General features: G+C 49.9%; 1 protein-coding gene across 1 annotated transcript; it reads right to left on the bottom strand.

Moving 5' to 3' along the window:
- Nucleotides 1-341: 341 nt before the first annotated feature.
- PIANP (PILR alpha associated neural protein) lies at nt 342-15852 on the bottom strand. Its single transcript, XM_054041951.1, has 7 exons — nt 15789-15852; nt 15121-15241; nt 6758-6826; nt 5955-6520; nt 5696-5777; nt 5150-5377; nt 342-4719 (listed from the first exon to the last, which is right to left on the bottom strand). The coding sequence occupies exons 3-7, from the start codon at nt 6772-6774 to the stop codon at nt 4698-4700; spliced, it is 915 nt and encodes a 304-aa protein (XP_053897926.1). The 5' UTR covers nt 6775-6826; nt 15121-15241; nt 15789-15852; the 3' UTR covers nt 342-4697.
- Between the last annotated feature and the right edge of the window lie 233 nt (nt 15853-16085).

Here is a 16085-nt window from a genome sequence, read left to right as displayed (position 1 = left end):
CTTCAATCAAAAATCATCATGCAATGAAAAGTTCATGAACATTGCTGGGAAATTGCATGTAAAAGGCAAAACAACAACCCTGGGACTGAACATGAAGCCTGCATCCTGTGGCAGAAAGAGGGCACTTTGCATGGAAGGCAGGGGATCCCACAAGAGCAGGGAGCAATGCATGTGTGTTAGAGGAGAGGGCTGAAACCTAGGATTGAATGGGGTTGAATTCTGCCTCCTCTATGGCCCAGGACAGAGGATTGTATGTGTGATGCCCCCATCCAAGTCTCCTCGGGGTGATGGCCCTCTTGGGCTCCCTGCCATGACACGGTACACAGCTGCAGCAGTTTTGTTTTCAGTATTTTGTAAAGGTTTATTTAAAAATGTTGAAACTTACATCCCACAAGAACTGAATATTTCGCCACAAGGAGAAGATAATCCTACAAAAATATATATCACAGCGCACAAGGGTGGGGGAGGGAGAGAGCAAGTCAAGGGGGAAGGCACAAAGGGAAGAATAGAGAGAAATAGGTGAGGGAAGAAACAGAACAAGACAGAGCAGGAGAGAGAGAACAAGAAAAGAAGGGGGAGACTGAAACAGCAGGAGGGAAGAGATGTGTGGGGCGGGAGTGTGAAGTGAGAGTAGAAAGAGGGGAAAAGGTAGGTAAGAAAAACAGCAGGCTAAGGAAGTGGGGACTGGCAGGCAGTGAAAGAAGCTGGCCTGTTGCTATCTCTCTGAACCCTCCTGCCTGAGGCAGGGCAGAGGTTGCAAGGAAACATTGACTGATGTGTGCTAGGGGATCTGGAGCTTAGGTCAGTCAGGACTTCCTACTGCAGGACTCAACTCATCTGTGGGGAAGGAGGAAACTGTTAGATCCAGAGAGGCCTGTTTCTCCCAGCCTCGTACCTCGTGTTGTCATTTACACCTGTGCAAACTGGGCATGAGCAAGTGCACAATTTGATGTGGGAGTGTACACAGCTGAAAATGGTTACTTCATAAGGCTCCAAGCAAGGAAGAATCGGGCTCAGTGAGATTATTTACCAAATGCAAGAAGTTTTGGTAACATGTTTTTTGATTGTTCAGTTAAAGTCAGAAAATGCAGCAGAGAAAGTTTGTTCAGGACAGTTAACTTGATTGTTTGGCACATCCTGTATGTTTCAGGTGAGATAGTGAATGATACTAAAAGTAGCATATTAAACTAAATATTTAGTTAGAAAAATTGGACTAAAAACATTTTACATGTGCAATATATTTGAGGTAATGTTGCTACAGGAGACTTCTCTTCCGCATTTACTGTTTTTTTGTGCAAACTTAACATTGTATTCACAAAGTTTTTGCATTTAATTTCCTAGGTTTGTTTCTTTTCTTTTAAATAAAGGAAATCAATATACTGAGAGCTTGCAGAGTTTACAAACAGAAGTGAGCAAAAAATAGATTTTTTCAGTTTGGGAGGCTAAACCAGAAAAAATATTCAGTTTGAGTAAGACTGAAACCCATTTTTAAAAAAAAAAAAAAAAAAGTCAAACTGAAAATCTGAAAAAAATGTCATTTTGCATAGACCAAACTGTTGTAGTTGACTCAAAATGATATACTTGTGGGGAGGGGAAGGCATTTCATTTTTATTTGGCCATTTTCAGAACATTTTCACTCTTCTCAAATTGGCCAAATTTGAAAATGAAATGCCATTTTGAAAAGTCAAAACAAAACATTTCAAAATGGTTAAACTTTTTCTTTTTTTAACCAAAATTATTCATTTAATTCAACCTGGATTTGCAAATCATTTTCATGCTCTGAAAAATGCATTTTTGGTGAAATTACTATTTGCCAAAAACATTTCACTCAGAGTTACTAATGCACCTCTTGCCAGAAGAGCTTGTAAATTCCCTAAAACAATCAGCATGCACTGAATTAGCTGTATGTGCCACAAACATTTTTATGTCATTTCTTGCTGCAAATGGGAAGGTAGAACAGTCATCCCTAACTCATCAGGTAAATGGATTGAAGATTTGATAACCTAAATTTAAGCCTCATCTATACTAGAAAAGTTGCACTGATTTAATTAAATTGATTTTAAAACGATTTAGTTAAACTAGTGAAAAATCTCTAATGTAGATGTGCTTAAATCCTCTTAAACCTCACTTAAATTATCAGAGAGGTAGCCGTGTTAGTCTGGATCTGTAAAAAGCGACAGAGCGTCCTTTGGCACCTTTAAGACTAACAGATGTATTGGAGCATAAGCTCTCATGGGTGAATACCCACTTCGTCAGATGCATGTCACTTAAATTAGTTTAGCTTAATCTGGTAATTTACCAACACCAGACAAACCAATTTAAGCAAGAGTTAAACTAGTGTAAGTGATTACATTGTAAACTGATGTGATTAAACTAGCACAAATTTTCTGCTATAGACAGTTTAAAATGGATCCTAGATAAGGAAACAGTTCATAGTTATAAACCAATCTAGTTTAAAAAAATAAGCCTGTAATTTTACTTAAACATCAGCGTTTCCAAATGTCTATTGTTTGTTTTTTGTGTTTTATAAAGGTGATTACAGTTAACTTTTTCATGTCCCTATCAATAGCCTTGTCAGTGAATCAAATAAAAAATACATCAGAACATTTGGTCTCTTTCCCCCTCCACCAGGTGGAGATGGTTCTATCTGAACAGGCATTAATAAGAGAATAAAGGGAAACAATGGTGTTTCTTGTGAGACCCAAGTAACCCTGGAGAATTTAACATTCAAAACAAAAATCAGTTTGGTGGTGGCAAAGCTTGAAATGATGTGACCTTCTGCTACTAAGATCCAATGACTTGCTTTGCACAGTTGGGCGATTGGTCAGGATCAGGGCTTTTCTTGCTCCAGTGGTTTATCTACTGAAAGTCGCTGTGCTGTGGAGTCTTTGCTCTTTGGCTATGTCTTCACAAACAAAGTGAGGGGGGAGGGATAGCTCAGTGGTTTGAGCATTGGCCTACTAACCCCAGGGTTGTGAGCTCACTCCTTGAGGGGGCCACTTAGGGATCTGGGGCACAATCAGTACTTGGTCCTGCTAGTGAAAGCAGGGGGCTGGACTTGATGACATTTCAAGATCCCTTCCAGTTCTAGGAGATAGGATATCTCCATAAATTAAAAAAAAAAAAAAAAAAAAGTGGTTTCTTTACCCCAAGATGACTATCTCATGTTGGCTAGCTCACTGTAAAATCCTAGTGGGGACAAGGCACAGCCATTTTTTACTGCAAGATAGGTAGATGAGGTTAATGTTATACCCCCAACCAATAGCTGACCTGAACTAGCTCCATCATGACAGAGACTCCAGAGCTTTGTCTCCACTAGGATTGTACAAACACACCTTTTCTGGTAGTGACGACATAGCCATTGTATCACCTGTGAATATCCCACCTCTGTCTGTCCTTCTCTCTGTCTCTCACAAGTGCTGTCTGACGGGCTGGGAGCAGTCCAGGAGTAACTGAATGGTATATAGCACCTCAAAACATTCCCATATGTGGCCTCTGAACTGCTCCCTTTTGCAACATGGACAGGGTGGGTCCCCTCTTTGCCTGTCCCATGGCATCAGTCCCTCACTGCCTCCGCTGCCCTTTCCTCACCCCATTTGGGATGCTTGGGTCCTGATAGAAGGCTCAGCTGAAACCATCATCAGACCTTTGTTAAATCCAAGCCACTTCCCCACCCAACACCTAGATGGATGGCCCCAGTTCCCAGCCATCCATCTCCACGTGTCATGCTTCAACTGCTTTTGCAGTAGCCCTATAAAAGACTTGCTCAGGATTGTATGCAGGGCAGTTAGCTTGCTCAGGCTTGTTTTTCATACTTCCTGAACTACAAAATGGCCAGAGGATTTTGCCTCAAGCTTTCTGAAAACATCACCTTAGAGTGGAGAGCAAATCTTGGTGAGGTGGGGTCCAAAAGATCTGAGTGCCTGGAAGCAGGGCAAGCATGGAAACTATTCTGCAGCCTTTCCCAGTGAGAGAGAGATGATGATGATGACCGGGTGATAGAGGAAGAGACAGAGAGAAGAGAGAGAAGGAGGAGCATTGGGAGAAAGAGAAAACAAAAAGACAGAACTGACAGAGGGAGAGGCAAGGTTCCCGCAGGGAAGGGGGGGGCAGGTGCTGAGTGAGGTCTTCCCAACACCCACCAGTAGCTGCTGCCAGCACCTGGGTCCCTCAGGAGAGGTCAAGGCCTTAGCAGAAGACACCCCCCACCCCCATCGGAATCCCTGCCTAAGGCTGGGAATTCTGCAACCACGGAGCTCCAGCTGTTCGGAAGACACTTCAAAGCACACGACACAGGAAGAAACAAACAGAGGGGTTGGGACTGGGGGTAGGACCTTGCCTCTCCACCTCCCCTACCCCCATGTTAGGCATGCACTGGTGGGTTATCCTCAGAGATCAAAGTGCGTGTGTATATGTTGGGGGAGGGTCAGGAGGTTTAGATTTCACAACACCAATTGCTCTTGCGCCCCCCGCTCCCTTGTCACCCCATCTTGTGGGTTACCCCCATGCTTCCTCTCCCCCGCAGCATGGGACCAGTGAGGCCCAGTCTGTCCATTGCCCGAGTACATCCTGGGATGGTTAAGTTAATGATGGTGGTGGAAAGTTGTGACACAAGCAAATCATTCCTGGTGTAGCAGAGGCAACAGAACACTCCCTGGATGTGACAAGAGGGTTTGTGGAAGCCAGCTCCGCTGCTCTCACAGATTTACCAGTGGGATCCTGGGGGGGAAAAGGGAGTGAAATAAAAGAATCAGAGATGGAAGATGCCTCCTCAGGTCCCCCTCTCCCTTCCTGGCTAGGACTGTTTCCTATCCCCACTCTCTCCCCAAGGCTCCTAGTTCCTAGCATCTCAAGCGACAGGGCTCCAGGCCCTTCCCTTAGAGAGAGGACAACCCGGGCTCTCAGACCCTGAGCACTGGACAGCTCCTGAGCTCCTTTCCCCAGATGCGCTCTTTTCCTCACTTGGTTCCCCACTAAACAATCTCCCTTTGCCCTGGGCTTCAAAGACATTCATCAGAGAATTGCACTGTCTCTCCCTCCCTCTGTCTGTCTCTTGTTGTTCCAGCGTTCTTTTCATCCTCTCTCTCTCAACCTCTCTCTCTTCCCCTGTCTCTATCCCCATCTCACTGTCCTCCTTTCTGTCACTCACCGGTTGAGCTGGAAGGTCCTGCTCTTCCCCTGGCCCCCCAGTTTCTCTACACCCTCCTGGACCTGCCTGGACTCCTCTGTCTCAGGTGTCGGGACCAGTGTGTCTCCGTAGGGTCCCAGGATGCTGACTGTGGTGGGCGACAGGTCTGTGAGTGGCTGCTGACTTTCCTGCTGCTGCACCCCACTCTGCTGGCCAGAGTGACGACGACGCTTCTGACTACGGTCCCAGCTGCAGTGAGAGAGGGTCACTGAGACAAGGGGGGGCCTCGTCCCCCAAGGTACCCAGAACCTTGAGAACAGTGGGGTCTGTGCCCCTAAGCCCCTGATACACCCAGCACCCTGAGAACAGTGGGCTCCATGTCCAAACCTTCCTCATGCACACAGCCCCTGAGCACAGTGAGATCTTTGTCCCCAAAGCCCCTCCCCCACAAGTCCAAGCAGTGTCTCTGGCCCTGTGAACCCCCAGAACTAGTGGAGTCCACTCACTCCCAGAGCAGTCTTGCAGATGCCCAAGCAGATGACATCCACACCCTTAAACCCCACTCACCAGAACTTGAATATTATCCCAGTGGCGACTAGGACAATAATGATGGAGATTGTGATAGTAACATACAGCTGAGGATCCACACCTGAGAGAGACAGAGAGAGTGTGTGAGTGCCACATCTGGCATCCACCCAAAGGCACTGCAGGGAAAGGGGCAGGAGGGCTTGGTGTGTGGAGCCCCTCCCCCCCAAGTGCACTCCTGGCCTTTCCCATCAGGAGGTGCCATAAGGAGCAGGGTGAAAGAGATGTGGAGCAGATTTACCTTCCCCCCGGGGCCCAAACAAGAAGGGCCTCAGCGTGGCGGGGGTCTCCCGCAGGTTGAGGCCCGCATTGTGCAGCAGCGAGTGGGAGTTGGGTTGTGCCGTTGCCATCCCATGTGGTGAAACAAAGGTGTAACCCAGAGGTGGGAAGCCTGGATTGGCTGAGTTGGGGTCACCTCCATCCTCATCTGACACTGTGGGGCCCCATACAATGGCCCAGGGGTACTGGGATGAAGGCAGCCCCTCCTCAAACCCAGAGGGGGTGGCAGGCCGGGCCCCTGGGGCCTGGCGCCTTAGCCGCATCACATGACGCAGCTCCCCGTCCCGTGGCGTCAGAGATCGCTGGCGCAGTGTGATGAAGCGAGAGTCTCTCTCTGACGGTGAGTTCTTGTCCCAAATGCAAACAGGCCTGGCAGCTGAGGGGCTGCGACGGGTACAGAGTGGCCGAGGAGCAAGGGGATTCCGGGAACGAAGAGACCAAACGCCATGTGAAGAGACTGCTAAGGCCACAAGCAGGACAGTCCAGAGCTGCAGCGAGTGGAGGCAGGAAACCAGTGGGAGCATTACACTGTGGAGAGAGAGAAAGGGAGTTGTCAGAAGAGCACCTCCTGCTGGGAGATGCCAGGACTGGAGTTGCTGAGAGCTCCCATCACAGCCAGCATTCCTATCCCCCTTCCTACGGTGGCTCTTGCAAGGAAAGGCTCTGACTGGAGTATCTGGGAGCTCCCCACTTAGCTAGTGCTCCTTTCCCATTCTGTGTTGTGCCTTTCACATTATTAGTTAATTTTGGAAGTTGTGAACTTACCAGGTACCTGACTCCATAGCAGAGGCAACAGTTTCTTCACTCAGCAACCACCTTGTCTCATATTCTTCACTAAAAGACAAAAAAAGGAGGTTCAGTGCACACCATAGAATCATAGAAGATTAGGGTTGGAAGAGACCTCAGGTCCAATCCCCTGCTCAAAGCAGGACCAAGACCACTAAATCATCCCAGCCAAGGCTTTGTCAAGCCAGGCTTTAAAAACCTCTAAGGATGGAGATTCCACCACCTCCCTAGGTAACCCAGGTCAGTGCTTCACCACCCTCCTAGTGAAATAGTGTTTCTTAATATCCAACCTGGACCTCCCCCACTTGAGTCCATTGCTGCTTGTTCTGTCATCTGCCACCACTGAGAACAGCCTAGCTCCATCCTCTTTGGAACCCCCCTTCAGGTAGTTGAAGGCTGCTATCAAATCCCCCCCTCACTCTTCTCTTCCGCAGACTAAATAAGCTCATCTCCACCACTCCTGGTGTCCCTCAGTACTGATATGCAGCCTTCAATAATCCCTGGCTATTCATGGCCTGGGCCCCAACAAACAGCTCTGCCAAGGTCCACACATCACACAGGTACCCATCTTGAAAATACACACAAGCTGCAGACTCACATAGGCACACCCTCCTTCCCCCGCATGCGCACACACTGCACAAAAATACACGCAAGGGCATATGCACACACTTAGTCACACAAATACTCATGCATGTGCACATACGCGTGCACACACACCACACACAGTTTCCCCAGGGACTGCTGTGTCTGAAGGTCAAGAGAGGAATTCAGTATCTTTGTTTGCTTGTCACTAGAACAAGTTGGAATCTTCATTCCTATGTTTGTTTATAGTGTGGAGTGAGTAATCCATTTATTAAAAAAAGAGACTCTTCCATTGTGTGTCAGAGAAAGAAAGAGAAAATGGGCAACAGTGATAAACAAAGAACATTATGAAAGTGAGAGTGAATCATCTACAAAAGTCCAGATCTGCTAAAGAATTTAAGAGCAAAAATGTGCCCATCAAATATTTAGTGTTTATATTCCCATTGGCTAACATGAAATTAATTTTTCCATACACTCTGTTCCAGGTCTCTTCTCTTTCTCCGTCTCTCTCTCTTTCACACACACACTCCTTTCTGCCACTCTTTCCCTATTAAAATACTGTTACCTAGCATAGATAATAGTAAACTACAGGCTGACTTTGTTGATTGGATTTATAGTCTTGCCATGCCCATTCTCCCTTCATTCTAGCCTGGCACTAGGAGGCATGGTGTTGCTACCCTTCATGTCCTTGAGATGCTCCATCTCTCAGGCCCCTCCCTCTAAGCAGTGCCCAGTGGAGTCACAGACTCTTTTCTGAGATGGGGGGGTGAGGAGGTGCCTGACACTGGGAGTCGGTTATAAAGCAAAAACTTTACACAGAAAATCAATATGAATACTCTGCGAATTTCTTTGTGGTAGCTACATGAGGGTGTGTGTTAGGGTGACCAGACAGCAAGTGTGAAAAATCGGGATGGGGGGTAGGAGGTAATAGGAGCCTATATAAGAAAAAGACCCAAAAATCAGGACTGTCGCTATAAAATCAGGACGTGTGTGTGTGGGGGGGGGGGGTGTAAGACTGACCCATTGATGGCTCCCTGCTGCTCTGTCTTGGTACCCTGTGGAGGGGTGGAAAACAGCTCGTGTGTGCATATGTCTGGGTGAAGCTCATGAATGACTGAGCATGGAGAATGTCCTGTCAGGGCTGACTTAAGGTCCAATCTGTTGCACACCTCCACTCAAACTCCAGAGAGCACTTCGGAGGTTTTTGCCATCCCCTCCTGTTTAGTCTCCCCCTGGCATATCATTAATTAAAAGCAACCTCCCCCCCCCACACCCTTTTAAATGAAAGTCCCTTCCTATTAGTAGGTAGGGGCTGTGGGGCAAGGGAGATGCCCTCCCTGATGTGTTAAGTGGGGATATTTTTAGGTCGCTTCTGCTAAATATTTAAACAAGGTTCACAGAGGGGAAAAAAATCTCATCCATCTGCTAATGCAACCTCTCCCCCTCCCACATGTGACAGGATCACCCTGTGAAAAGAACCTGGGGTTCCCCTGGGTATGAAAATGGGGGGAGATCAGTAGCCACTCTTGCAGGGGTTATATTACTCTCAAGCTGTGATGGATAGAGAGGACCTAGTACTCGCATGGAAGGAGTTTAAATGCAGCTCAGCCCAAAGACAGGGTGAGGTTCCCACAGAGCCCAAAGGATTCCTAGCAGGACCCAGGTTATTTGGATTATTATCACGTTGTCCTAGAAAATTAAACATGCTTGAGAGACTGGCAGCAAACCCTGATGCCAGTGCCCCAGGGTATGAACCCCTTTGTATTTTGGGAATAAAATGTGAAACCCAGTGCTAATGTCCTGCGGTGCGGATCCCACCAGGCTCAGGAGGTTGGGGTGTGAATCCTAGCAATAGTCCTCTGAGGTGCAGCTTACCACCTGCCCAGACTGCACTAGACATTAGGGCCCCAGGATAAGGATCTTGCTGTGTTTAGGGGCTGGGAATGTGAATTCCAGAGGTAGTGCTCTGTGGTGCAGATCTTTCTGCGCTCAATGGCTGGGAGTAGGAATCCCGCTGCTATTGTCCTGGGGGTGGGAATCCTACATAGAGGATGGGAGTGTAAATCTCTGTGCTAGTGAACTGAAGCGTCGTTCCACCTATACTTGGGAGAGGATGTTGGGAATGGAATCCCTGCACTAGTGAGTTTAGGTGCAGGTGGCACGAATCCCAGTGCTAATGCCCTGTAATGCAGATCCTGCTGTGCTTAGGGGCTGTGAGTTTGAATTTGTGTGTAAGTGCCTCAGGCTGTGTTAAAGATCTGGGAATGCAAATCCTGGTGCTAGCACCCTGCAACACAGTACCTGTGTGCATGAGAGTGTGAATTCGAGCCCTAATGTCCTGGGGGTGTGGATGCCACTGCCTCTGGCAGCTGGTACCCTCAGGTGCAGATCTTCCTGTGCTCGGGAGCTGGGAGTCTGAATCCTGCTTTACTCAGGGGCTGGAAGCAGGAGTTCTGGTGCCCTTGGATGGGGATCCCACTCTGATGCTGGCAGACTAGGTTCTAGTTCATGCCCCAATTCCCTTGTCTCAACTGAAGACTGACAAACACACCACTAGAATCAGTCTGGCTCACCTGTGTGTTAGTATTGTTAAAATATTACTATTAGAATATGTTTAGTCGCTATTGAAGGCTTGTGAGTTGCTGCATTCATTAATCTCACAACATCTGTATCCCATATTTCGGCCCCTACCAAATTCACAGTCCATTTTGGTCAATTTCACGGGCATAGGATTTTAAAAATAATACATTTCATGATTTCAGCTATTTAAATCTGAAATTTCAAGGTGTTGTAATTGTAGGCATCCTGACCCAAAAAGGAGTCGTGGGGGGGGGGGGGGGAGGCTCACTTGGTTATTTGGGGGGGGGGTGGTAGTGCCAGCCTTACTTCTGCGCTGCTGCCTGCAGAGCTGGGCCCTCAGTCAGCAGCCGCCCCTCTTGGGCCACCCTGCTCTGAAGGCAACACAGAAGTCAGGGTGGCATGGTATGGCGTTGCCACCCTGACTTCTATGCTGCTGCAGGCGGGATGCTGTCTTCAGAGCTGGGCGCCTGGCCAATAGCTGCCACTCTCCAGTCACCCAGCTCTCAAGGCAGCACAGAAGTAAGGGTGGCAATACCATGACCCCCCCCCCCCCCCAAAATAACCTTGCAAACCTCCTGCAACTCCCTTTTGGGTCAGGGCCCCCAGTTTGAGAAACGCTGGTCTCCCCTATGAAATCTGTACAGTGTAGGGTAAAAGCACACAAAAGACCAGATTTCACAGGGGGAGACCAGATTTCATGGACCATGACGCGTTTTTAATGGCCGTGAATTTGGTAGGGCCCTACCCATATTGTAAGGCAATATTTGAGCAGTTGTATTCTGAACCTCTGAACTGTGTAAATCCCCAGACAGGAGAGAGACATCAATTAGTGTAAGGTGTTGATCTTCAACAGAAGGGTGTTACAGGCTTCCCAAAAGGAAAGGTCCATCGATACCAGATGGACTATTATGGGATGCTGAGACTGGAATTTCCCTGTGTACCATCAACAAAAAGATAAAAAAAATTTACTGTTCTGCCCTTCTCCCTGTGAAGAAGAGTCATGCAAGTAGACTCCTTCTATCAGCTAAATTTGCAACTCAGAGCATATGGCAGGAGGAGAATAAAAACCCCAAACAAAAGGAACTTGGGATCTCTATGCAGCTTGGACTCATGGGGGGCGGTGTTTCTAGGCATAAGCAAGAGATCCCCAGCTGCTTAGCCTGGGTTAGCCCTAACAGACATATAGAGTTTGCTTATTACAGAAGCTTCTATTACCTGATGAAACATAAGACTGTAACTCATTTGTGTATCTATGTTTACTTGCTTTATCCTTGTAAATAACTCTTTAATTTCCCTTTCCTATTTAATAAATCTGTATATAGTTTATTGTAAGATTGGCTCCAAGTGCTTTCTTTGGTGGGAGATCTAACGTGCAACTGACCTGGGGTAAGTAACTGGTCCTTTGGGACTGAGAGTAACTTGAATACTGCTGTGATTCTTGGTGTAAGAGACCATCTATCACAGAGGTAGGCTCACTTGGGTGGCAAGATAGATCAGTGTACCCAAGGGGACTGTCTGTGACTCCATGATAAGGCTGTTAAAGTGCCTGAGGAGTTTGCACTTGACACTCTGTTGCTGAAATCTAAGTATAGAACTCACAACTGATTTGGAGTTTGCGCCCGGGTTCCTAACACTCTGCCCAGGGCCAGGTGGTCGCCTAGGGCACTAGCATTTGGGGGGCGGCATTTTCTTCGGCGGCGACCGCAGTGGCCGGATCTTTGGCCACCCCAGTTGTCGTCGGCATTTAGCCGGAGGGAGCTGGGGTACAGGGGTGCGGGGAGGGCTGCCTGCAGCAAGTAAGGGGGGGGCGGCACGCAGGGGAACTCCCCGCCCCGGCTCACCTCTGCTCCGCCTCCTCCCCTGAGCACGCCGCCCCACTCTGCTTCTCTCCCTCCCAGGCTTGCGTCACCAAACAGCTGATTGGCACTGCAAGCCTGGGAGGCGGGAGAAGTGGAGCAGCGACGGCATGCTCGGGGAGGAGGTGGAGCAGAGGTGAGCTGGGGTGGGGAGCTGCCACGGGAGAGGCGCCTCAGGGCGGGGGGGATGGGGAGCTGCTCCAGGGCTCGGGGAAGGGGCGGAGCAGAGGTGAGCTGGGGTGGGGAGCTGCCGCACGGCTCCCCGGGCCGGGGGGGGTGGAGAGCTGCCACGGGCGGGGGCGCCTCAGGGTGGAGGGGGGGCGGGGAGCAGGGCTTGGGGAGGGGGGAGGGCGCAAGGTGGAAGTTTCGCCTAGGGCGCGAAACATCCTTGCACCGGCCCTGACTCTGCCCTGAGGTTGGTACCATGCTCTTGAGTCATTGCAGGCAGCATTACACACACTATTTACCCAGACTTAGACTATGAATTCTGGGGCTAATGTACTAACTAGGAACAGATCTCATTGTGCTTAGAGGTTGGGAACGTGAATCCCAGTGCTGTTACTATGGGTTGTGTAGCCAGCTGCATTCACTCACTGGTTCTGGTTTCCTGTGGCAGAGATCCCATAGTTCTTGGAAACTGGGAGTGTAAATTTTGGTGCTTGTGCCATAAAGCATGGATCCCACTGTGCCAAGGGACTGGCAATCTGCCTCTCAGCACTAATGCCCTGGACAGTCTACTGCACTCATGGGTTGGAACTGTGCATTCCTGTGTTAGTAGGCTGAACCTGAGACGATGCTCCACTTGGATGCTGTGTATATGACTCCCACTGCTAGTGTCCTGAAGTGCAGATCCTGTTGCATGCAGTTGGAACTCAGAAACTCATTATGGACAACTGTTTATCATGCCAATGCCTCTGCTAGGTGGGAGCCAAGAACACACAATTCTCTCTGCTATCTTATTCAATATAAAACTGTAGAGAGAACTAGGAAGACTGCAAGGGCTGAGGTGCCAGCAATAAGCAGATAATAGCCAACTCTGCATCAGCTGTTATCTGCACAGTCCAACTGCTGGAAGTTGAAGTGAGACAAATTTAAATAAGGTGCAAATTTTTAACAATAAGGATCCCACAATAGAACAATTTACCTAGGACTGTGGTGGATTGTCTTTAAATGGATATATTTTTAAAAGATATGCTGTAGCTCATCCAGAAGCTATGGGCTTGATGCAGGAAATAAAATTGGTGAAATTCTATGGTCTATGCTATACAGGAGGTCAGGTGAGATGATCACAATGGTCTCTTGTGGCCTTGGAAACTATAAATCTCACCGCTTTCTTGATGTCTTGCAGTGAACAACATCTGAATGATGAGCAACTGGCTAAAGCTGAATACATACAAGACAGGTCATGCTAGTGGGAAGAAGCTAGCCAGGGATGGTCTAAAGATTGCACCTAATTCTATCGGACTTGGCTCTGGCCATAGTGATCTGTATATTTGTAACGTCTAAATAAGACTGTTGCAATACTCTATATAGGAATGAAGCACTTTACCTTCAGAGAGCTTCAGCTAATTCAGAATGCATCAGCCTGTTTATTCAGCAACGCATTTTCTGGAATGCATCACCCTGGTTCTCTGCACCCCATGCAGGGCCCCCATTGAACAGAGCCCAATTCAGGTTCTCCATCCTGATATTCAAAGCCCTCCATGGGACTGACCCCAATGACATGAGCACTCAATCACCTCTCCCTCTGCAATTATGGCTTCACATGACAAATACCTTCTACTGAAATAATGAAATTGTCAACTGGGGGGGGGGAGCAGAGGTTCATGATTATGAGGAACAGAACATTCATAGGAGCTGGGCCAAGACTATGGACCTCACTACCAGATAAAATAACATTCCCCATTAACTCCACCTCATTGAGAGCTAAAGACAAACTCACGCTTTGCCCAGCCTGACCCACACCAAATTCCTACTCTTTATAATAATTTACAAAAACAAACCAATACTGACCATGACCCATCCACCCCTCAGCAATGAAGAGAGTGATATCATGGCTGTCACTGAGAAGTGTTCAGATACTGTGGTGGTAACCATCAGTATAAGAACCTGGATAGACTGGGGTCTGGGACTGTGAATCCCAGTGGTAGTGTCTAGCAGCAGACTCCACTGAGCCTGGGCATTGGTGGTATGAATCTCAGGGCTAATGTGCCAGGGTGCCAATCCCACCATACTTAATCAGTAGGAGGGCAAATCCCGGTGCTAGTGGCTCAAGGTATGATTTGCTCTGTTTTTTAGGGCAGGAAGTTTGAATCCCAGTGTTAGAGAACTGGGGCAGGAGGCATTTGCCCTAAGATGTGGGTTCTGCTGCACTTGGGTGCGGTTAGGAGGCTGGGAGTGTGAATTGCAAATGCTAGTGCCCTGGAGCTAGGGGGATGTTGAAATCATGGTACTATTGCACTTGAGCTATCCCACTGTCACTGTGCATGGGGCTGGGAAATTTGGATCCCACATCCTGTGGGATGTAGCTGTGTTTCTTTTTGTGGATGCTGTGCTGGCTGAGACTGTGAATCCTGTGCTAGTACCCCACCGTGTTGATCCCAAGGATGCTAAGGTGCTGGGAGTGTTAACCCAATGTTAATGCACTGGGATAAGGATCCTGAAGTGTTCAGTGACTGGCAATGGGAATTCCAATGCAAGTGTCCTAGGACATAGATCCCAGTGTGCTCAGATACTGGGCACCTGAATCCCAGGTGCCCACTGTCTGCGGGAACGATTCAGAGTGTGTGCTTTTCGGGGATGGATTTCCCTGTGCTTGGGACCAGGGGTGTGAAGGCAGTGCTTGTGCACTGGGCGCAGATCTGCATTTGGGAGCTGAGAGTGTGACCCCCTATGGTAGCGCTCTGCGGGTGCGGATCCCGGGCACCCAGGGGCTGTGTTGTGATGATTCCCCGCCCCCCAATGTAACAAGTATGTTGAATCTCTCCCTCTCCAATTTTCCTCCCAGTCCCCTATGTCCAAATCCTCGACTCTCCAGTCTCCCCTGCACGCTCCCTCCAGCACAACAGGTCTCCGGGCGTGCGATGGAGCCTGGGGCCGCAGGGATGGGGGTGTTGGACAGGGCGAGAGGCATCCGCCCCGGAGCCAGGTGAGGGGTGCTCGGGGAGGACAGCTGCGGCTGGAGGCGGGGAGCGACCAGGGACGCCGAGGGGCCAGGCGGGCAGGGGAGGCGTGGAGGAAGGATGCGCCCCCCTCCCCAGCCCCGCCCATCCAGCCGCATCCCCGGGACTGTCCGCAGCGCCCGGAGCCAGGGAACAAACTCACCTTGCGGGCGGACGCCCTAGGGCCAGCCGGCGCGAAGGAGCCCGGGGCTGGGGGGGCCCGGCTGGGTCGGCTGCGGCCGGTGCCTCGCATAGCCGGGCGGCTCGGCGGGGCTGAGCCCTGGCTGCAGGAGACCGAGAGACTGTCTTGAAATAAACAGCTGCCGAGGGCTGGGCCAGCCCCGTCCTGCCTCTGTCTCTCCTCGCTGGCTGCCGTTAACCCCCTGGCTGCCGGCTCGCCCGCCCGCAGCCCCGGCTGGCTGTGCAGGCAGGGCTCGGGGGCGGGCAGCCTGAGGCGGGAGAACCGAGGCTGGGGCCCCGCGGGCAGCCCAGAGCCTCAGAGCGACTGGAGCCTTATCCCCGAGAGCCTCGGTCCTGCCTCTGCCCGCCGCCGCCCAGCTCCTGAGCTCTCCCTTTTTCGCCCCCGTGCCCCCGCCCAGCCCCTGCTCGGGGGCCAGCGACCACTGCCCCCGAGCCCCCGCCGCTGAGCCTCTCCTGTCCTCCGCACATCCCATCCATCCCCCGCCCTCTGGCTAGGGTGACCAGATGTCCCGATTTTATTGGAACAGTCCCGATTTTGGGGTATTTTTCTTAGGCTCCTATTACCTCCCACCCCCGTCCGGATTTTTCACATTTGCTGTCTGGTCACCCTGTCTCTGGCCCCCAACAGACCTGGCCCCCAGCTGCCAAGCCCTCCTGCTCCCTGCAGCAAGACCCGTTCCCTCCCCTGGCTCAGTCAGTCAGTCTGTCTGTCTCTTTCCCCCCGCTTATCTTGCTGCTTATTGTCAGGATCTTAACGGGAAGCGATTACGTTGCTATGGAGAGAGGTGTCTCCAAGGGACCCGTCACTCGTGGCTTGAGCGCTAGCCAGTGAAGTCAGACGCCAGAAAGGTCTGTCCTTGGGAGGAGTGATGCAGAACCTCCCCACCCACCTTGGAAAGCCCCTCTCAACAATCTTCCCACTGGACT

This window comes from Malaclemys terrapin, chromosome 1, assembly GCF_027887155.1.
Source record: "Malaclemys terrapin pileata isolate rMalTer1 chromosome 1, rMalTer1.hap1, whole genome shotgun sequence".
In the NCBI taxonomy this organism is placed as follows: domain Eukaryota; kingdom Metazoa; phylum Chordata; order Testudines; family Emydidae; genus Malaclemys; species Malaclemys terrapin.
The sequence above is the reverse complement of the archived record's forward strand: the minus strand, read 5'-3'. Positions and strand labels throughout refer to the sequence as shown.